The 24,266-nt window shown below is 37.7% G+C and overlaps 1 protein-coding gene across 1 annotated transcript in view; it reads right to left on the bottom strand.

Annotated features, from left to right (window-relative positions):
* The window catches only part of MMP16 (matrix metallopeptidase 16), a 278,762-nt gene that overhangs the window by 18,486 nt on the left and 236,010 nt on the right, over positions 1–24,266 (bottom strand). Inside the window, exons 7-8 of the mRNA XM_037050191.1 lie at positions 20,404–20,542; positions 3,255–3,405 (exon numbers count right to left, since the gene is read on the bottom strand). Coding sequence (XP_036906086.1) covers positions 3,255–3,405; positions 20,404–20,542 — 290 coding nt within the window. The remainder of the gene's footprint in view (positions 1–3,254; positions 3,406–20,403; positions 20,543–24,266) is intronic.

Genomic DNA, 24,266 nt, shown 5'->3' with positions numbered 1-24,266 from the left:
AAATGTGTTTAGAAATGAGATTTAGTCATCATTTTTTAGACTTGATCATAGGTCACAACCATAAGAAACAAAAATTGTGTAATAATATAGAACATTTTCTTAAATTACTTCTGTGAGAAGAAAAAACAGTATAGTCAATTCTGGAATGATCTGCTTTAATGTGGTGCTGCTGCATACTGAATTCCAAATGAACAAAAGTGGCTCCAGGGGTTATTTCACAAGACTCAGCAATGTTTCCTTCTTTTCTGTCTTATTTCTTTGCTCAGAGTCTAGGCTACTTGCTTCTGTTAAGTTACCACAAACAGAGGTCCACTCTGTTTTCCCTATCCAAATAATTATACAAAATCTCAGTCTTCAGAAACATTCTTAAAAGTGCAACAGGATTGAAATTATTTGTTTATACTATGATAAATAACTTTAAAAATACATATTGAATGATGTATAAGCAAATGATGTATGAATAAACACAGAGCTTAAGCTGAAAGAAATAAATGTTTGATTACTGGTGATAATCAGGAAAATAAACCAAACTGATCTATATTTTTACTTCCTTTTTATGGTACTGGCATTTTTATTGTTGTTCAAGTTATTTTGACTTCTTTCTTTGAAATATACTAAATTTCTCAAAGGTTAAGCTTAGAATGAAATATGGCAATAGAGTTTTGGATGTAGTTGTGAGAAGATACTGAGAGATGATTTAGAAACACAGCATTTTTAGAGCTAAATGCTATGCAGATCTGACTTCATTCAGGTATCAGATTATAGCATAGGAAGAAAAGGGCAAGGAAGAACTTGAGGATGAAGTCCATGCTGTCTAGAAGCAAGGAAGCTAGAATTTTCCATGAGAAACTGCAGAGCTAGCCCTGGCTGGTGTAGCTCAGTGGATTGAGCACGGGCCTGCGAACCAGAGGATGAAGGTTCGATTCCCAGTCAGGGCACATGCCTGGGTTGCAGGCCGGTTCCCTGCAGGCCAACTCCCAGTAGGGGACACACTAAATGCAACCATACATTGATATTTCTCTCCCTCTCTCCTTCCCCTCTAAAGATAAATAAATAAATAAAATCTTTAAAAAAAGAAATTGCAGAGCTGTTTAAAAAAAACATTATTTCATTTTCTTTATCTCTATAATTAAATTTCATGAGGCCTCTGCTTGCAGCCTGATTTATGTCAAGTATCTCAAGCCTGTGCCTCCAACTGACCTTTCCACCATTTTTTAAGCAGAAAGGTGACAGGGAGAGAAAAGGAATGACTAAGTAAAGACAAATAAATTCACGTTATGCTTTTTCTCAAAAATATACATAGAAAATATATAAAATGTTAAAATTAGTAAGCACTGTAAATATACAATTTAGAAAAGAAACACTCCTCTATTCCTTATACAAAATTTGTGACAATTGCTGTTTTTGTGTTTGAATTAAAGAACTCATGTCTTCTCCATTAACTTTTAATCCAGGATGAATTATTTATAAATATAAAAATGTTGTGACTTTGGAATTATATAATTAGGCAAATATATGAAGCCATCTGTTTATAAAGTATCCATAATTCAGTGTTATAGAAGTCACATATGGAAACTAACTGTAATTTTTCTTTAAACACTTTAAAACATATAAAAAAGCTATTCAAACAGAACTTAAAATTAAAGTAATACTTCTGTACATTTTGTTGTATTTGCATGCACCTTCTCAAGTAGGAAATAAAAGAATTAAACTCTTTTTCTCATTTTTAGTATAGTCTTTATTCTACCATAAATTTGGTATCTAATTTTCATTGATTTCACTGATTTGAGGTAGTCCACATTTAATTTCTAAACTTAAAATTTTCAATAAATGCTAAACACCCAGAAGAAAACATTAAAAGAAATAACACCTACGAGTGTGAAAAAAAAGGTTGTTAGGTAATGATATGGTGGTTTTAGGATCATCCATGAAATCCTCATGGAAACTATACAGCTAAGCTTTTGTGTTCTGTGTGAGTTCACTTCTCCTGGGCATGTTCTCAGCCTTCTCACACCTTTTGAAAAAAAAAGAAAGGAAGGAAGAAAAAAATCCAAAACAAAATTCCCCAGTTACTAGTATTGAACCTATTCCTAAGCAATTAAACTAGCTGTTATTTTAGAGATAATATTGTAGGGATGCAGACTTCATTTCCTTAGTGGGCCCCATGCTGTGAATTGATTTCTCCACTCTCCTGCTCTACCACACCTGTGTCATTTTCAGAGTCATTTATGCTTTGTGGCCATAAGTAATTATCATCTAATTGAACACAATTTTTGTTTGATTAGTAATTTGTCTTTTATGATTTAGTAAGAAATGAGCAAAATCTTTGAACATTTTGCTATGGAAATATATAGACAAATCGAATGTATACAAAGTTAGTAGCAGAATAAATTTAAAAGTATGCATTCTAATCCATAGATGCAAATTATAGGATTTTTGGTCTCAAAGACAAAGCTCAATGTGTGAAGTCATTTGTAATCAAAAATTGGAAATTGCAAAGTAAAAAAGGCTCACATCCTTTCCTAAAGCAAAACTATCTTATTGTACATTAAAACCTGTCATTTATACCTATTGCTGATACTTAAATAAACAGTGTCTTAAGAAGTAGAATTCATGACTAAACTGAAATTATTTTATATTTTTTAAAGATTTTATTTATTTATTTTTAGAGAGAGGGGAAGAGAGAGAGAGGGAATGAGAGAGAAACATCAATGTGTGGCTGCCTCCCTCTAGCCTCCAACTGAGGATCTGGCCTGCAACCCTGGTGTGTGCCTTGACTGGGAATGAACTGGTGACACTTTGGTTTGCAGACTGGCACTCAATCCACTGAATCATACATGCCAGGGCAACATTGTAAAAATTTAACTTTTAATATAAAAGCACGGAAAAGCCTTTGCTAAAAATTTTAAATAAAAAAAGTAAAAAATTATTTTAACAAAATACATCGCAAGGGTGGGTATACACTGCCTACACAGCTTTTAGGCATGTTAAGACTACCGAAAAAAGGAAGAATATATACTATATATTTAATTTCATAGGAAAGCCACATTATTTGGGTGTAGTAGAGGAAAATTTACATTGACTGCTATTTTAAAATACGTTAAAACCATTTTCAATTCCAGATTTCAATAATTCTTGTCTTGATATACAAACAACCAATTCTTTCATCAACAGTACTTGCCTGTGATAGACTAGAAATATCAGCTATTCTAAACATTACTGAACTGCTTTACTCTGGTGAAGTGTGTACTGACCTGTTCCCCTTGAAGAAATAGGTTTTCCCAACGTCCTCCCACCAAATGGCTGAATCGATGCCATGAGGGGGAATTCCACTCCCAAGAGTAATCAAGTCATGAGGGTAGCCCGGTTGAAGAGTCGTGTCCTTAAACACCCAATATTTGTTACCTGTATGAAATAAGTGCAAATTCAGAATACACTAATTCAATGCTAGAAATTAGAATATATTGATTAACAATGCATTACACATGATTTTCTATGATATCCACATGGTAACTTCACAATAGTCACAGCTGAATCAAGGATGTTATCTTTGAATTCATGCTATTTTCTAAAGGAGGTATAATGAATGACTAGTTAAGAACCCAATTGGAAATAATTTAAGAAATAAAGGCACATCTATAACTTGCTAAAATAAAGTAGTTCTGAATCAAAGATCAAGGATGCTTTCTCTGGGAACCAGAGGCCCTGCTTTTGTCTAAGTTTGGGGTTAATGTACAATGTAATGATTCAATATTTGTATATACTGGGAAATGACCACCGTAATAAGTGTAGTTACCATCTGTCACATTAAAACTATTTTTCTTGTAATAAGAATTTTAAGATCTGTCTTAGCACCTTTCAAATGCACAACACAGTATTGTTACCTACAGTTACTGTGCTGTACATGACATCCCCAGGACTTCTTGGTTTTATAACTGGAAATTTGTACTCCTCAACCCTCTTCAAGCATTTGCCCATTCCTCCAACCCCTCTCTATTCTGGCAAATGCCAACTTGTGTTCTGTACCTATTACTTTTGTTTGTTTGTTTTTTAGGTTGCACTCATATCTTATATAACATGATATTTGTTTTTCTGTCTGATTTATTTTACTTAGTATAATCCCCTTCTAGGTCTTCCAATGATGCCACAGATGGAAAGATTTCATTCCTATTTATAGTTGAGTAATATCTCACACTTTTAGAAAATCTACTCATTAATCAATGGGCACCTAGATTGCTTCCATGTATTGGCTATTGTAAATAATGCTGGAATGAACATGGAGGTACACATGTATTTTTCAATTAGTATTTTTATATTATTTGGATAAATACCCAGATGTGGAATAGCTGCGTCATAAAGTAGTTCCACTTTTAATTTTTTGAGGAAGCCCCATGCTGTTTTCCACAGTGGCTATATCAGTCTGCATTCCCATCAACAGTTCACAAGGGTTCTTTGGTGCAGGTAGCATGAGAAATGTTCACAGAAGCTTTCTTTCCATGTTGCCCATGTGTCTTTCCACAGAAGGAAAGAACAGTATGTGAGAAAAGAAAAGGTTACAATTCTTTCAGAAAATTCTTGTTATTGTAGAAAAACTTTTTTTTCCCAATGTGTTTTGGAAATAAATGCTTCTCTATACTATTGGAGTTTTCCATTAGTAACAGGAAGAAACAATAAGACTTTCACTATAGAAGATGTCAACTGACTCCTTTTTCTTTTAAGATCAATCTCCAGGGACTCTTTCTAAAAATGCACTATATTTTATTTAGAAAACAAGGAAACAGAAAACTTAGCAAACATTTGCTGTCAGGTCACATGATGATGTCCTAACAGCAAATTGTGCACACACAAAAAATAAGAAAACACATTGCCTGCTGAGTATTTGTGGCATAGAATTCAAGAAAACAATTCAATGCTGATTATGAGTTATACATTTAATTTTCTAGTAATTACTAAGAAAATACAATTGTACATTTTTTTTCTTGATGTGGTAAGATTTTCCCATGACAAAGTTGAAGTGACTTTATTTCTATTTTCTTTTTTTTTTTAGATTTTGAGTGTGTGAGATTCACATTCAACTATTTTCTTTTTTTTAATGTAGCAGAGGTGGATTTTTCATTACATTACCATCAAACAGTTTGATTTTCAAGGAAATTATTGTCTCTTTGACAGAGGAAGGTATTTATTGATTTTCACAGGGAGTTGATATAATTAGGAGTAAGTGGAAAAAACTGGTCCTACTGATATAGTTCTTTGTAGAAAGTAGAGGAAAATACAACAGGTCTTATTAAAGACAGAGAAACTTTGCAAAAAAAAACAAATCTCTATCTGCCCATCCATCCATCCATCCATCCATCCATCCATCTAACATCCATTCCCCAACCATTGAGTATCTGTTCACTAGGAGTCTATTACAGCCACTCACTGAGGGAGCAGTGGACACAATGAGAGAAGCACTTGAGATCCTTGCTCTTGTGATGCCAGACACTAAGCAAAGAACCATAAAGAACTGTTAAAATACATGCTTATTCCTACAAGGAAAAGGGTCTAAAGACTTTAAAATTTTTTTACAAAGAAGACAGAGCCTTGTCTACAGGCTGAATCAAACCTGTTTTCCCTAACACCTTTGAACTAAGCCACTGATAAAATGCATTATATTGTTCAAATGTTCTGAATCAGAAAAAAGGTTGGGAATTCAGCATAAGACAGTTATTTAATAGGTTAAAGAAGTGACATTCTGCCCTGGCTGGTGTAGCTCAGTGGATTGAGAGTGAGCTGTGAACCAAAGGGTCGCAGGGTTCGATTCCCAGTCAGGGCACATGCCTGGATTGCAGGCCAGGTCCAGGTCCAGGTCCAGGTCCCCAGTTTGGGCCACATGAGAGGAAATGACACATTGATATTTCTCTCCCTCTTTTTCTACCTTCCTTTTCCTCTTTCTAAAAATAAATAAATAAAAACTTTAAAAAAATAAGTGACCTACTTAAAACCATACATAATTGCTAATAGATTTGTACTGCAGTCCAGGTATTTTAATTCAGCACTGAATTTACTATTGCAAATTGACTCTAAACTGAACACATCTACATTCCATCCACTTTTAGAATTGTTGTTGTTTCCCTGCCTCTTTCCCCTTTATCAAGTGATGACTGCATGTTTATTATTGGTAGCATTTGTTAATTACTCTACTGCATCAGCTCATGTTTGTTCACTGTATCCTCAGTCATCAGATACCTTTGGTAACTTTTTAACTTAGAAAATAAACTGTATTATTGTTTCTTCAGAATCCACAAAACTCTTACACATTTATATTTTATGTCTTTGATTATAGTGGTCAGTAATCTAGGACCAACTGCTTCTGCCTGCATTTGTAAATAAAATTTTATGAGAACACAGTCATACCTATTTATTTACATAATGTCTAATCTGTTTTAAGCTATAGTGACAGAGTTTAGTAGTGATAATAAAGAACATATTGTCTGCAGAGCAAAAGGTATTTACTATGTGGCTTTGTACAGAAAACTTGAGAAAATACATTCTGGATTAATGACCGGATATTCTTTTATAAAAGAAGGCTGCACTTACATTACTCATTAACTTTTGTATATTGGGATTACTATAGATCAATATACTTATTGAGAATACTCCAGGGATTTAAAAATTGTCATAAAGAATATTTTCTTTCTTAGACTATGGTTTAACAGAGTATTCAACAACTTTGAAATCAGATAGAAATAGGAGCTCTATTTCTATCTGACAGCTCTTCCGATTATTAGCTGTGAGAACTTGGACAAGTCACTAAAAGATAAGCCTTCCTTTTCTAATTTGTGTTTAAGGCACTCACACTTCTCATTCAAAGTTCTAGAAATATCAGAGATCAAATGTATAATATACCCACACCCTACCTAGCTCAGAGTTCCCCCCAAATGGTAACATATTATTATACAACACAATATTTCTCCAATCAAATTTGCTTACTACCCAGTCATATAAATGAGATAAATAATAAATGATTAATTATTGTACACTGATCTATGTCAGTGTCACTGTTTGGATTAAGTTTTAATTTCTGTATTGCTTATAGATTGGTTACTCAAGATATTTGAATAATTGTTCAACTCTGGAGGGTACAGGGCTTTTTGTTACCAGAATCTACTTTTCCAATATTATCAGGTAAGCAGAGAATTTTGAATATTTAGGCACATGTGGAAGCCATTGAGTTACAGAGTTTAGATCTCCCTTTAAGGGAAAACTGGCCCTTCAGCTGAGTACCTTCAGTTAGGCCAACCCTGAGCATGGCACATACTTGATCCTGACCCTTTCTGCTCTCTGGGAGACAATTCTGAAAGGCAGTCTTTGCTATCACGTTTTTGGGTTCCATCTTTTGGGGAACCACCTTTTTGAGTTCTCAAAGTCCCTGTCCTATCTGCAGCACAGTCCCCAGCTCTATAGACCAGTAGTGCCTCCACCCCATTATTTTTTACAGGTTTATAAATTCCTCTTTGTCTGCATCACCAGGAACTCAAACTGACAGTAAATAAATGAAGGTGGGGAAACTTTTAGATACACAAGTAGTAGTAGTGGGAAGATATGGGAGACTGAAGTATAAATAAAAACAGCTGTAATAAAAATATACCATACACTTTTTGAATTGTTATAAATAAATACATACATGTTTGTGTGTGTGTGTGTGTGTGTGTATAATATTTTAATATGGAGATATTAAAATACTAAATGTTTGGCCTCTTGGTTTTGATGATCACTTCATTTTTATATACAATATAGACATTAATAGCTTCAAGAAAATAGCACAATTCACATATTGCAAGGCCGCCAAACATAAATCCTTTAATCTAAGAAAATTCTCTGAGCATCAGTTTTCTGCTACCTCCTAAAAAAACAGTAATCAGTGCATTCATCTATTCATTATAGAGACTGCTTGTAGCTGATCTATTGTACTTTAAAAAAAAACAATGTGTTTCTACTTCAAATGAACTTCAAGACCACTTCTTAAACCTTCAGGAGTGATGACCTACCTGTAAGCAGTTTTAAAAAATCGCTGCTTTTTGAGTATTTGCAACAAAGTGATAATGAAAGTCACACAAACCATTCTTTAAGCAAACAGTGCTTTTCTTTGTCATCTTCCAGGGCCACCTGCCTTAAACAACTCTTCCTTTGTGTTACACATCTTCTGTATATCTTTGTAATTCACAAACTTTATCATCCTCCTCCTTCCTGTCTCAGATATTTTATTTCCCATTCTATAAGTGATTTTTGCCTCTTGAAATGGAACTGACAGCTAGGGTGATACATCTTCCCTGAAGCTAAGTGATGGCAACAATATGAGTTTTCTACAACTTGATTTTTAATTATTTTTAATTAATTATTTAAATTTTTAGAGAGGGGGAAAGAGGGGAGAAATACAGGAAGAGAAACATCAATGCAAGAGAGAAATATTGATTAGTTGCCTCATGCACATGGCCTGATTGGGGACTGAACTTGCAACTTAGGTATGTTCCCTCACCAATAATCAAACCAGCCACATTGCACTTTGCAGGACAACACCCAACCAACTGAGCCACGTGGATCAGAGTTCAATGACTTGATTTTGATTGATAGTGATTTTGATAACACTGACAGCTTTGTTTTTAAATTTACTTCCAGTTCTTGAAAGATATTTTGAGGGCTCAATTTTCAACTAAGATGTTTAATAATTCAGAGAATATGAAAATATGGCTTATTATGCTCACAAAACATCACTCTGTTCTACTGTATTTACCTGCGGGATGCTAAGATAGCTGATCAACATGAAGCGTGGAGTACGTTCAGTTGCTGGAGAAAAGCCTATGTATCATCATCCTCTTCCCTAAGGATGATACATTTTACATTCTTAAGCTCTCTAACTAAAGAAACCAACTTTTAAATGTAATTAGAGGAGAATGACCCATGTTATCTTCCAATTATGAAGCAGATAGATGAAGGGGTTTAAATAATGCCAGGGAGCAGTTGACAGTCATATGTCCCAAAACATTTGGCTGGCTTGCATCAAGCACTAGTCTTGCACACACAAGCTATGATACACCAAGGCAAGTGAAGAGCCACATTATGAACTGTTCACTCTATTCCAGGCATCATTTAAAATGGAGCTCAGAAATTTGACTTGTAGCCTGTTTTTGCACAGCCCATAGTTTGAGAAGAGTTTTTACATTTTTTAAAGCTAAAAAAACACACACATACACAAAGAAAGAAGGATATATGATAGATACCATGGGCTGCCAAGACTAAAACATTTGCTACTTGGTCATTACAGAAAAAGTTAGTCCACCCCTGGATAAATATATTCAGGATATAATAGTATAAAAGAAAAAAGAGAGAGAGCAGACCTTGGCCATATTGAACTAGTATTCTAGAGGGAAGGACACAAGTAAGCAAGAAAAACTGAAATGCATAGTTCACCAGATGGCAAGTAGAAAATAAAGGAGAGAAGGATCTGGATGGATTCCTGGTCTAAAGAGCAAAGGTGATGCACAGTGGTATGAGGAACTTCAGGTTTATCTGGACTTTTGAGGTGGTGATGGCCATAAAGTGACAGTGAAAAGCTGAGACAGTCATGTGGCTGTTATATGACTTCAGAAAGGGAGTGATATGCCACCTGACACCCAAACTCTGGGCTCTTCTGTAGGTAGGGAGCTGCACCAGGGAAAGAGAAACCAGGTCCTGGATCCCTCTGGACATGAGGTTTGGTGTCAGGGTGCTTTATGTTCATAGCTGAGTTTGGAGCACATCTACTGGGAGGCAGTGCAGGGTGTAGGCCAGGGAAAAGAAGCCTCATGCAGGGTTTTGACTGAGAAAATTTAAACTAAATCTTTCCTGAGACTGCAGCAGATCACAGGAGACAACTGACAGGCATATCGTTCTAGACGATGGATAAAAACATGACCAGAGACAAAGTTGTCCTCCTGTCAGCATCAAAACATAAGATATACCACATTGAGTCCAATGGTATTTACCTCCATTGCTTTTACTAATTACCATTGCTCTCAGCTGCTCCCCGCATTGTTCCAAGAACTGAAGACATATTGGTGTGTGAGAAAATGCATTTTATTTTATTTTTTAGCTTTTTAGTTTTTTTTATTGTTGTTCAATTACAAGTTGTCCCCATTCCCCCCCCCCATTACTTTCCCCTGCCCTGTCCACCCATCCTCTCCTATATTCAAACCCCCCACCCCATTGTCTTTCTCCATGGACCCTTTATACATGTTACTTGACTTGACACTTCCCCTTCTTTCTCTTGTTATCCCCACCCCCCACCCACCACTCACTGTCAGTTTCTTCTTTATTTCAATGTCTCTGGTTCTAGTTTACTCATTTGTTTGTTTTGTTGATTAGATTCCACTTATAGGTGAGATCATATAGTATTTTTATTTCACCACACAGCATTTTACTTAGCATAGTGCTCTTTAGTTCCATTCATGCTATTGTGGAGGGTAGGAATTCCTTCATTCTGCCCTGGCTGGTGTAGCTCAGTGGATTGAGCGTGGGCCTGCAAACCAGAGGATCTCGGTTTGATTCCCAGCCCTTCCCAGTCTGGGCACATGCCTGGGTTGTGGACCAATTCCCAGCAGGGGACACACAAGAGGTAACCATACATTGATATTTCTCTCCCTCTCTCTTTCCCTTCCCCTCTTAGATAAATAAATAAAATCTTAAAAAAAATACAAGAAATTTCTTCATTCTTCCTGCTATGTAGTAATCCATTGTGTAAATGTAGCACAGTTTTTTGATCCACTCATTTACTGATGGGCACTTAGGCTATTTCCAGCACTTGGCTATTATAAATAACGCTGCTATATTTTAGATTAATCTCTGGTGGTATTTATATCTACTGCATAATTCCACACTTTCATAAGTTCTGTGCTCAAGCAAGGTGGGCAGGGATAAAAAGGATGTGGCCACCACATGAGCAACAAGCATGGAGGCTAATGGATAGAAGTGAGGCCCCAAGGCATTGAGAGCTGGTACAGGATGGTGGCATTTCTCTAGAGCAATAGTTTCTGGGTAGGACAGAGCTCCTGGGTCAGCTGCCAAACCAAGGCCACCTCAGGCTAATTTCACACCTCTTTCTGTTACTACAGATCAGAGGATAGTCATTTCTCTTCAAAGAACAGAATTTAGATGTTTCTTTCCTGTGTCTGGAGTGGACAAGTCCACAGTCCCCATCCACATTATTTATATATTATTCTGAATGTCAGGAGAACAGACATATTGATAGTTATACTAGCAGATATTCATCGAGGGCTTAGGTATGCCAAGAAGGCCACATGTCCTTAGTTTTGTCATCAAACTAATCATGAGAAGGCAAATAATACCAATCCATGCTCCAGAGGGAAAAAACTGAGGCAAAGGGAGCTGAGTAACTTGCTCAGTTCACACAGCCAGTCGGCCTGTGAAGCTGGCATCTGACTGCAGACCCTGCATGTCCTTATAACAAAGTCATTGACCTGTTTTCCTCAGGGAGCAATCTGTTAAGACAATAAATTCTAAGGATATACTGCTTTTACATAGGTAGTTTGAACTTCACTCAAATATTACAAGTGTTTCCCAAATGTCCTGCTTTTATTATCCTCAGCAGCATTAGGAATTCTTCTAGTGTGATCCCCAAAATAACTTCTTTCTCCTTCTCCTCTTCCTCCTCCTCCCCCTCCTCTTTTTCCTACTTCTTCTTTTTCTCCTTCTTTTACTTCTCATTCTCCTTTTTGTTGTTGTTGAAAGTCCCCCTTTTCTTTCCCAATGTATGCTCATTTTCCATCCTTTAGCTTCTGGGCAGCACAGCCAACGCTGCCCCTTCTGGATCTAGTTCCCCTCTGATTCAGCTCAGACATATTCTGCCCAAATTCCTTGCACCCACCTCCACCCCCTGCATCAGTCAGTCTCTTGTCCATGGTTGCCCCCACAAGCATTAGATTTATTGTTTTGAATGTTAATAAGTTTTGAGGACAGAGTACTAGCTGTCTGAGTTCACTTTTATGTACCAGGCAATGAGTAGATATTAAGACTTGTCACTCAGGGAGGTTGGAAGATGGCCACGGAGTAGGAGGGAGCAGATTGCACTTCCTCCTACACACAGCAGAAAAACCTGGCTGATCTATGAAGGAACAGAGCAAACAGCCAATAGTACCCCAGCATATATGAAAATAAGAGACCAGAAATTTCAGCAGACACTGAAAAACCAGAAGGTAAGGAGACTGCTGCAGGACACTAAGGTTCCAGGGACCATCATGGGGGCCTGGCTATAGCCCCAGGCCCAGTGCCCAGCACCCGGCACCTGGCACTGTGTCTACCACAGATTCTTTGGGAGCCATGAGCCTGCCACAGAGTCCTTGGGAGAAAGCCAGGTCAAATGCTCTCTCCCTCCCTGGCCAAGCAGGGTTTGAGCAGCACCAGGAGAGACCTTGTTGCTTAAAGTTGCACAAAGGGGAATAAGGAAAAAGAAGCAAGCACACAAGGGCATGATCACCCTCTGAGTCTGTGGTCATGAGGTTGGCAGAGTTGAGAGCCCCGCAGTGATGATCACTGACCCTGATAGTCACCAGTCTGGCTGGAGAATTGGGATGTACTGAACAGCAGGCTTGAGTAAGAGGAACTTCTCAAAAAGTAAAACTGTTTGGGGGATTCTCCTAGGACAGCCACTTGGCTTACTCCCCACCTAGTCTGGCAGCAATCCCCAGGTTGCTCGGAAGTCCCTACATTTCCCCATAGCACTGGGAAGGGTTCACGCCCAAATCCTCAGGACCCAGGCAGCCTGGCTGGGTGCTCACACCCACCAGCATCCCAATCCATGGTGATGACCCCCAGGGGAAGAGTGCTCTAAAGAAGGCCTGGATCCCCTGCCTGGAGTGCTAGGGAGAGGCACCAGACTAGCTCTTGGGAGAGTGCTTGCAAGACTGGCTGACTACATAAGAAAGGCCACACCAATCACCCCTCAGCCTACTGCAATAAGTGAGACCAGAAAAACTGCTGTGGCTAGTTTGAAACCAACAAGAGGTGTTTTTTTTTTTTATGAATATTTTATTTTTAAATTTTTTATTATTTCATCTTTCAATACCTTTTTCCTCTCTTTTCTTCTTTCTTGTTTTATTCCTCCTTCCTTTCTTTCCAATTTTATCTATTCTTCCTCCCTTCTCCTGCCTTTTTAAAAATATCCACAAGTGAGACAAAAAACTTGGAATTGTGAAAGGACCAGAGTTAGGCTCAAAGAAGGGGCATCCCAAGAGTTGAGACAGTGAGACAAATTTTACTCTGCTATTGCAGAGAAATTACAAACTACTGCATATTTGTACTATTATTTTTCATTATTCTTACATCTTTTATTTTAATAGTATTTTTGTATTCCTCTTCTTTTTGGATAGTCTTCTTTGTTTGGCTGGTTATGTTGTATCATCTGACAGGTTTCCCCTGTTCTCTTTTCCACAGTGTATTGCTAATTTACTATACTTCATGTCACATGTGTTCCTTCAACACACCACTCACAGTTCTATACCCCCAATTTATGTTACCTGGATCACATAGATAATATCATATGATTGTTTCTCTAATATTATTGTAAATAATAGCTGTTTCATACAATTGTAAATACTTCCAGATCTTAGCCCATTTCAGTTTCCTGAACTCTATTATTATACTGGTTAACTCTATTCTCTCACACACTACACCTATTTATTATCATTTACTCTCACCTTACCTCAGAATCTGATGTCCCACAAACTCACTGCTTTCTAAATCCAACTCACAATTCTTCTTTCCCCAAGAAGAGTCTTATCTTCTTTCCATCATTTCTTAAAAGTGGCTAGTTGGGTGGAAGATCATGGTTAACACTATACATAGCCAAAGGATCTCCTATCTCTTCTGTACCAGCTGCTACTGTAAATATCATAGAATACACTCCTGCTGTCAGAAACCACTTTGCATTCTCCTCCAACTGATCGCAAAAAAATAGTAAGTGAAAGCAGTGAAACCAGGATACCCACTGGGAAAGGAAATCCAACAACAAAGGAACCACCAACACATAACAACAGAAGAAGGTGAAGGAGGGAGTGAAAACTACATAAACCTGAATCCAGGACCTATCTGAAAATAAAACTAAATAGTGGAGAAACTACCCAGTACAAACAACCAAACAAGAGCAGAAGAGAATCCTCAAAACCTTGTACACACGGAAGAACTACCTTCAACACAACCTGCCCTCACCAGTACAACAAATTAAAACAGGTGGTGGACAGAGGGACCATCGATTAACCAGCTGGTGGGAAGGACCCACACAAGAAAGAACCAAAAATGATCAAAGCACAAAGATAAACACATAACCAACTATAAGGACAGCCCTAGACCAGTGACCTTAGGAGATCAAGGAGACCACACCACTAAATCTCACAGGTATTTTACCACAAAAGTTTACACCATAAACTCAAGGAGCCAGAATGAATCAATTTAAAAAGCTGAAGCTAAAAATAAGAGTATCACAAACAATGGGAAGACAAAGAAACAATCTCCAAATTAAAGGAAAAGAGGAAGCCTCAGAAAAAGGCTAGATGAAACAGAGGCAAGTCAGCCATCAGATATTGAATTCAAATTACTCGTTATAAGGAAGTTGAATGAGCTCACAATGAACTACCAGAAACTACAGGGAAACTACAATGAACTCACTGAAAACTATATCAACACAAAAAAGGAAATAGAAACTATCAACAAGGGCCAAGAGGAAATGAAGAATACAATTTCTGAACTGAAGAAAACAGTGGAAGAAATCACGATTGATGAAGCAAAAGATCAGATCAGCGAGGTGGAGGATAAAGTAGAAAAAACACCCAGAAAGAGCAAGAAGAGGAAAAGAGGCTTAGAAAGAATGAAGAGGGATTAAGAGACATGCAAGAAAATATGAAATGTAGTGATATCCGAATAATAGGGATACCAGAAGAAGAAGAAGAAGAAGAAGAAGAACAAGGGATAGAAACCTATTTCAAAAAGTAATGACAGAAAACTTTGCTGATTTGATGAAAGAAAAAGTCACACAAATCCAGGAAAAAGAGAAAGTCCCAATAAAGAGGTCCACTACAAGACACATCATCACTAAAATGACAAAATTCCAAGGTAAAGAGAGAATCTTAAAGGCAGCAAGGGAGAAACAAGAAGTAACATGCAAGAGAGCTCCAATAAGGTTAGCTGCTGACTTCTCAATGTAAACACTTCAAGCAAGAAAAGAATGGCAAGAAATATTCCAAGTAATGAGGACCAGAGGCCTGCAACGAAGTCTAATTTACCCAGCAAGGCTCTCAATCAAGACAGAAGGCCAAATAAAGAACTTCCAAGACAAAAGAAGACTAAAACAATACACCTCCACCAAACCAGCTCTGCAAGAGATACTAAAGAGACTTCTTTAAGGAAAGGAAGAAAAAGAGAGAGAGAGGAACACAGATACAAAAATGGCAATAAATAAGTACCTATCAATGATAACCTTAAATGTAAATGTATTAAATGTTCCAATCAGAAGACATTGATGAGCTGAATGGATTAGAAAGCATGACCCACATATATGTTGCCTACAAGAGACCCACCTCAGGACAAAAGACCTGCACAAACTAAAAGTGAAGGGCTGGAAATAAATTTCCCAAGCAAATAAACAAGGAAGAACAAGCCAGGGTAGCAATTCTCATATCAGACAAAATAGACTTCAAAAAAAGGGCCATAAAGAGAGAGCCAGAAGGTCACTTCATAAAACTCAAGGGAAGAATCCACCAAGAAGACATTAACATCATGAATATATATGCACCCAACATAGGAGCACTTAAATACATAAAGAAAATCTTAGAGGACTTCAAGGAGGATATTGATGGCAACACAATTATAGTAGGGGATTTTAACACCCCATTGTCAAAAATGAACAGATCTTCCAAACAAACCAACAAAGATATTGTGTCATTGAACGATGCCCTAGATGAAATAGACTTAACTGATATGTATAGAGCCCTTCATCCCAAAGAAGCTAAATACCTGTTCTTTTTGAATGCACATGGAATATTTTCAAAGATAGATCACATTATAGGACACAAAACGAGCCTCAGAAAATTCAAGAAAATTGAAATCATACCAAGTATTTTCTTCAACCACAAGGGATTGAAACTGGAAACCAACCCCAAGGAAAAAAAACACCGAAAACACTCAGAATCATAGAGATCGAATAGCATGCTATTAAACAACGAATGGCTCAAAAATGAAATTAGTAAAGAAATTACAAATTTTCCGGAAACCAGAAAATGAACTCACAACAACCCCAAATTTATGGGACACAGTAAAGGCAGTCCTGGGAGGGAAGTTCATAGCAGTACAGGCCTACCTAAAAATGACAGAAACAAATAAACAACCTAACCCTATTCCTGCAAGAAATCAAAGAATAACAGTGAAAGCAGCCCAGAGCAAGTAAAAGGAAGGACATATCCAGGATCACAGCACAATTAAATGACTTACAGACTAAAAGCACAATTCTAAGGATCAATGAATCTGGGAGCTGGTTCTTTGAAAAGATAAACAAAATTGACAAGCCTTTAAGTAGGCTCATCAAGGAAAAAAAAAAGAGAGGACCCAAATAAACACAATCAGAAATGAAAGAGGAAAGATTACAACTGACACCACAGAAATACAAAGGATTGTATGAAATTACTATGAAGAAGTGTATGCCAAGAAATTTGAAAACCTAGGTGAAATGGACAAATTTCTAGATAAGTATAATCTTCCAAAACTCAGTGAAGAGGAAGCAGATAGCTTGAACAGAAAAATAACAGCAAATGAAATTGAAGCAGTAATCAAAAAACTCCCAACACAAAAAAGCCCTGGACCCGATGGTTTCACAAGATAATTCTACAAAACATTTAAGGAAGAGCTAACCCCTATTCTTCACAGACTATTCCAAAGCATTCAAAATGACGGAAGACTCCCAAATTCTTTTTATGCAGCCAGCATCATCCTAATGCCAAAACCAGATAAAGACACAGCTAAGAAAGACAACCTCAGGCTAATATTGCTGATTAATATAGATGCTAAAATTCTCAACAAAGTATTGGCAAATCACATCCAACAATACATTAAAAATATCATACATGATGACCAACTGAGAGTCATCCCAGGGATGCAAGAATGGTATAATATTTGTGAGTCAATTAACTGAATACACCAATATTCACAAATCAGTAAAGGTAATCACATAAAAATGCAAAGATAAAAGTCACCTGATCATAACAATAGATTCAGAAAAAGCATTTGATAGAGTGCACCACCCATTTATGATAAAAACACTCAGCAAAGTGGGAATAGAGGGAGCATTCATCAACATAATAAAGGCCATATCATTGAGTATGATGTTGCCCACAGCCAACATCATACTTGATGGGCAAAAACTAAAAGCTTTTTCACTAAGATCAGGAATAAGACTAGGTTGTCCCCTTTCACCACTTCTATGCAATATAGTATTGGAAGTTTTCGCCACAGATATCAGAAAAGAAAATGAAATAAGAGGCATCCAAATGGAAAAGAAGGAAACAAAACTGTCACTGTTTGCAGATAACATGATAGTGTACATGGAAAATCCTATAGACTCCACCCCAAAACTGCCAAATGAATTTGTCAAAACAGCAGAATACAAAGTCAATATATAGAAATCAAAGCTATTTTTGTATACCAACAATGAAACAGCAGAAGCAGAAATCAAGGAAAAAATCCTATTCAATATAGTAAAAAGAAAAAAAATATCTGAGAGTAAAACTAACCAAGCAGGTAAAAGACCTGTGTGCAGAATACTATACAAGGTGAAGAAAGAAATCAAGGAAGACACAAACAAATGGTGTTTGTCAATTGCAAGAATTAACGTACATGGTGTTCATGAATTTCAAGAACTAACATCATCAAAATGTCTATACTACCGAAAGCAACTTACAGATTCAGTGCAATACCTATTAAAGTACCAATGTCATATTTCACAGACATAGGATAAACACTTCAAAAATTTGTATAAAACCATAAATGAGCCTGAGTAGCAGCTGCAATTTTGAGAAAGAAGAACAAACTAGGAGGGATCACAATACCTGATACCAAATTGTATTATAAGGCCATTGTAATCAAAACAGCATGGTACTGGCATAAAAACAGGCACATAGACCAATGAAACAGAACAGAGAGCCCAGAAATAAACCCAAGTCTCTACAGGCAATTGATATTCAAATGGGGCAGCAACATAAAATGGAGTGAAAATAGCCTCTTCAACAAATGGTATTGGGAGAACTGGACAGCTACGTGCAAAAAAACTGAAACTTGAGCACCAACTTACACCATATACCAAAATAAATTCAAGGTGCATAAAACACTTAAATATAAGCCATGACACTATTTAAGTCCTAAATGAGAACATAGGCAGAAAAATCTCAGATACTTCATGCAGCAACATTTTTACTGATATGTCCCCTGGAGCAAGAGACATGAAGAAAAGAATAAACAAATGAGATATCACCAAAATTAAAATCTTCTGTGTGGCTAAAGAAAACAATATTAAAATAAAAAGAGAACCAACTGTATGGGTAAACATGTTTGCCAATGATACCTCAAATAAGGGTTTAATCTCCAAAATATACAAAGAAGTTACTTGACTCTAAGACAAGCAACCCAATTAAAATGTGGGCAAAGTACTTGAATAGACACATCTCCAAGGAGGACATACAGAGGATCCAGAGACATATGAAAAGATGCTCAATATCGGTAGCTATCAGAGAAATGCAAATTAAAACCACAATGAGATACCACTTTACACTGGTCAGAATGGCCATCATAAACAAAGCAACAAACAACATATGTTGGACAGGTTGTGGAGAAAAGGGGACCATAGTTCACTGTTAGTGGGACTGCAAACTGGTACAACCACTATGGATAACAGTATGGAATTTTCTCAGAAAACTAAATATGCATCTGCCTTTTGACCCAGCAATTCCACTGCTGGGATTATACCCTAAGAACCCTGAAACATGAATTCAAAGGAGCCTATTCACCCCAATGTTCATAGCAGCACAATTTACAATAGCCAAGAGCTGGAGGCAACCTAGGTGCCCGTCAGTAAATGAATGGATCAAAAATTATGGTACATATACACAATGAAATTCTATGCAGCAGTAAGAAACAAGGATCTCCCACCCTTTGCAGCAATATGGATGGAACTGGGAAGCATTATGCTGAATGGAATAAGCCAGGGGTTGAAAGACAAATACCATATGATCTCACCTTTAATGGGCAACCTAATCAACAAAACAAACAAGCAAGCAAAATAAAAACAAAGACACTGAAATAGAGAACAGGGGGAAAGTGACCAGAGGGATAGGGGAGGGAATTTCAGGGGAAAAAGAAGAAGGATTTACAGGAGCTAGTATAAAGGACACATGGACAACAACTAAGGGGGGGTGGAAATGGGAGGGAGGGGGGAGCACTGGGGGGTGGGCTGGGATAGGATTAAAATACAGAAAACTGTACTTGAACAATAATTAAATTAAAAAATATATTTTAGAAAAAGAAGCAAGCAAAGTATAACCAAAGACACTGAAATAGAGAACAGACTGACAGGAACTAGAGGAGAGAGGGAACAGAATTTCAGGGGAAAAGAGGAAGAAAGTTCTACAGGAACAAGTATAAAGGACACATGGACAAAAACTAAAGGTGGTGGAAATGGGAGGAAGGTGGGGGGCACTGGGGGGTGGTGAGCTGGGATGGGAGTAAATGACAGAAAACTGTACCTGAACAACAATTAAAATAAATTAATTTAAAAAAGGATTTGTCACTCAGATAAACAGCAAATATTACATTTTATGGGGGGAAGTGAATTGAGTGAATTTTTTTCTACCCATGTTTTTCTTGTCTTTATGAGCAATTTCCTAATTTATTGTAAACTGTTTAATATAAACTGGCTAAATCAAGTAAAGTTTGAGAAATGAAATAGATTCCATTGCATAAAACAGTAAGCAACCCAAAATACTCTTTAAAAACAAAATTGAAAACCCTTAGTTAATGAAGAATGGCTTTTTAAATTATTCATTAATTCACCCATTTTAATTTTTTGGTGATTTTAAGCAAAATCTGAAAATTTACAAGAACACAGTGCTTTCTAAATTTGACTTCTATGAGTGATACCATATGAAAAACATACATGAGAGAATTAAACATTACCTTTCACTTCAGTTTATTTTCATTTATAGGGAACATATGAACTTTTTTAAGCAATGTATTAGCTGCCTACTCTAGCTCAACAGGTTTCCCAGATTCATCTGAGTATAAGAGCACCCTGGAGACAGTGACTCAAGTGCAGTAGAGCAAGACACTCCTTACCTTTGAAGAAGACAAAGTTCCCATCATTGTTTTCATACACTGCGTCGATACCTGGAGGCAAGCCACGCCAGAAGTAAGTGATCTGCATGGGGTACCCATCCATGACCCTGTTGTTCCTCACACGCCAGAACCACTGTTCCTGCAAGCCAAGCACAAGGTAGCTCAGCATATCTGCCTGGCTGCCAGGCCTTGGGGAGGGGTGAATTAAGGGGAGGTACAGCACCTGAAGCCACACCCGCATCCTTGTCACAACAGTCAAGAAAGAGCTAAACATTTGTCTACAACGAGCTTTTCATAGTAAACCTCCCAACCTCTAACCCGTATAGTGTGGTTAAAAGGATAATACAAAACACTCAGTCTTGGCATTGACATTATACCCAGGGCTTCCCCAGTGGAAAAAGAGAGGGAGTCCAGACCATACCTTGCCAGATCTGCAGACAAGTCAGCTTTGTACAGTGAGAGCTGTGTGGGGACAAAGAAATCACTCTGGTGTGTTGGTTCTACCTCCAGGGTTGGGGATGCCTCTTAACTTCCCCACATTGTAACCATCATATTGTGGAGTTATAATGGAATCCTCTGTAACCACATCTAACGTGTTCTACTTGGGTCAATAAATTACATGGTCACTGCAAATTATCAGAATGATCTTTAAAAAAATCATCACAGAGGATTCTAGACTGGGTCAACTGCCTGTACTACATGTCCCCAAAATGGCTTGGGAACTGTAGCCCAGGCCCAGCACTATCCTAGAGGAACCACAGGAAGGAAAAAAAGCTTAGCCCCCTTTACCCTACAGCATCCAGGAAGACCAAGAAAACCAACCTGACAGGTTTAAAGACAGCAGGGGGCTTCTTTTTTTTAATCGAAAGACAATAAGGCCTGGAGCTATAAGAAGAACAAAGGCAGATTTACAAAGAAGTCAGAAGGCTAAAGACAAGAGCTAAAACAAATTTCTACTTGCTATCCTTCAGAATTTGCATTTTACTTTTTGTTATTTTTATTTTTATTATTGTATTATTTTATTTTTCTATTTCTATTCTTTCTGTTTAATTTCTTTTATTTCATTTGGTAGATAAGTTTTCATTATTCTCCCTTTCATACTGCATTTTAATTTCTCTCCTTTCACTTCACTCATATTCCAATAGCACACTACTTTTGGTCTTTTCATTCTTTTTATTCATATTATGTATTTCTTATCATATTATTGTTATTCCAAAATCCACATAGCACCCTTCTCTGGTCTTAATTCATTTTGCCATCTTCCTAAGCTATATTATTGTTGTGGTTAACTATATTCTATCACACACTACGCCAAGTTTCTAGCCTGTACACTCACCACATCTCACCAACTAAACTTGCATAAGTGCTTTGCTTTCTAAAGTCAGCTCACATTTTTACCTCCTAGTAAGATTCTTAACTCTTTTTTCACCTTTTATAAAAAGTAGCTACTTGGATGAAATATCACCGTTATCTCTGTACTTCCCCAAAAGATCTCCTATCTATTATCTACCTGTTGGTTTTCTCAACCCCACAGAATAATCTCCCACTCTCTTATTCCATTTACCCCTAACCCTTTCATGATGACATATAAGATAAAGTGGGAGTTGTGAATACCAGCAAAGCTGGTTGATGGAAGAAAAGAACCCACTAACAAAGAACACACCAAGAGGTAAAGTCTGAATACACAAGAGTCCACATAAGTGGAAGAAAGGGCTCACTGAGCATCCAGACAAGGAGATCAAAGTCAGGGGACCTCTGAGTCCCACAGAAGTTCTTCCTGCTGAGACAGCTGGCAAAGCAGAGCAACAGGAAACATAGAAACAAACAAAAAAAAGTCACTAAAATGAAAAGAAAGAACCCACATTCAAAATGTATGAAAGACTCCCTAGTAAAAAAAAAGATAAATGAAATGGAAGCAATCAAACAATCAGATACACAATTCAACAGAATGGTGATAAGGATGGTGAAGGAACTCACAGACATGTACAAGGAACTGAGTGGCAACTACAATAGTGTAAAAAAGAAAACAGAACACATAAAGAAAAACCAGGAAGAAATAAAGAATATAATTTATGAAACAAAAAATATACTAGAAGGAATTATAAGACGGCTGGGTAGAGCAGAGGATCAAATTAATGAGCTACAAGAAAAGGTAGAAAGAAACACCCAGGTAGAGCAACTTCAAGAAGAAAGAATAAAAAAATATGAAGATACTTTAAGGGAACTGCAAGACAATGTGAAACACAACAACATTCGAATACTGGAAGGAGCCAAAAAGGAGCAAGGGTTAGAAATCCTGTTTGAAACAAAATAATGACAGAAAACTACCTAAAACTGGAGAGGGGGAAAGCATGCAAGTTCAAGAATCAAGGAGGGTCTCACTCAAGATGAACACAAAGAGTAGTACTCTAAGACATATCATAATTAAAATGCCAAGTTTTAAAGTCAAAGAGAGAATCTGAAAAGCAGCAAGGGAGAAAAAAGAAGCAACATACAAGGGAACTCCAAAAGGTTAGCAGCTGATTTCTCAACAGAAGCACCAGAAGCCAGAAGTGAATGGCAAGAAACATTACAAGCAATGAAAAGTAAAGGCATGAAACCAAGGCTATGTTACCCAGCAAGGCTCTCAAATAAAAAACAAGGCTAAAAAAGGAGTTTCTTAGGCAAAAAAAAAAAAACCCTGAAAACATATACTTCCACCAAACAAGCACTGCAAGAAGTGCCAAAAGGACTGCTTTAAGAAATTGAAGAAAAAAAAGCAAGGGAGAGAGAGAGAACACAGGGAAAATGAGGTGTGTGTGTGGGGGGAATGAATAGGTACCTATCAATAATAATTTTAAGTGTTAATGGATTACATATTCCAATAAAATAGAGTAGCTGAATGAATAAAAAAGCTAGAACTAAACAAAAGGAAAGACACTTCCCAACCTTGCTTTTCCATGTCTCACAATCACTGTGGCCCTTGCAGGCACAGTGTTATCCATGTTTACTGGTGTCCTGTGCAAAGACTCTGTGCCAACAAGAACTGGAAAGGCCCTCAAACATGTCAACTGATTCAGAAGTTCCCTGTCCAAAGAGTTTAAGTTTTCTTTCTTTGGCCCTCTGAATCACTTTCAAAGGTTGCTTCATTCCTGGTACTTTCCATATGTTAGGGTGGGCCGGGATAGGAGGAAGCTCTGGCTGGACTTCGCCAAGACGGACATCCTCACAGTAACCTGAGTCCGAGGAAAAGACCACCAATGCTGTATTGCTGCTTTGTTCAGAGGGCACCAATCCCCAGCTCCCATGAGGAGCCAACGAAAATAAACCCCAACTACATTCCCTGCTTGGGCACGACTTCCCCTGGCCTCACTCTGCAGACCAGGGGAACCTCGCCCAGGTGCACAAACCCCAATAAAAGCTCTTTAGGGACTACTTTATGGCTGATTGACATTTATTTCCCAGCAGAGCCTAAGAAACCCCCTCATTTGATGCCAAAACCCTGGAGGAGTTGTTGTCTGCTGAAGACCGCTCCTCTCCCAGCTCCCGGAGGAAGCCTTAGGGCCGCCCCACCAGTCTGGACTAAGAACCAGGGTAAGTGCCACTGCCCTTAAGTTTCTGGCCCCCGAACACTGATTCCAGGCCCCCATCTGCTGGAGAGACTGCTCTCCACCAAATTGCAGCACTGCGTCAGGGTGACCCTTCCGAGAGAGGCTGCTCTCCCTCCACTGAGAGGCTCTAGGCACCGGAAGAGACATCCCTGGACCTAGATCCTCATTTTTACCTGACCGGATCAGCAGATTGGGTTGAGGGACGCCAATTCCCATCTGCTGCTCCTCGTGGGACCAGGGATGGGAGGGCAGGAGTCCAAGCCAGATCCTAAA

The sequence above is a fragment of the Sturnira hondurensis genome, unplaced genomic scaffold (assembly GCF_014824575.4).
Source record: "Sturnira hondurensis isolate 20B ecotype Veracruz unplaced genomic scaffold, ASM1482457v3 Scaffold0006571, whole genome shotgun sequence".
Lineage (NCBI taxonomy): Eukaryota > Metazoa > Chordata > Mammalia > Chiroptera > Phyllostomidae > Sturnira > Sturnira hondurensis.
The sequence above is the reverse complement of the archived record's forward strand: the minus strand, read 5'-3'. Positions and strand labels throughout refer to the sequence as shown.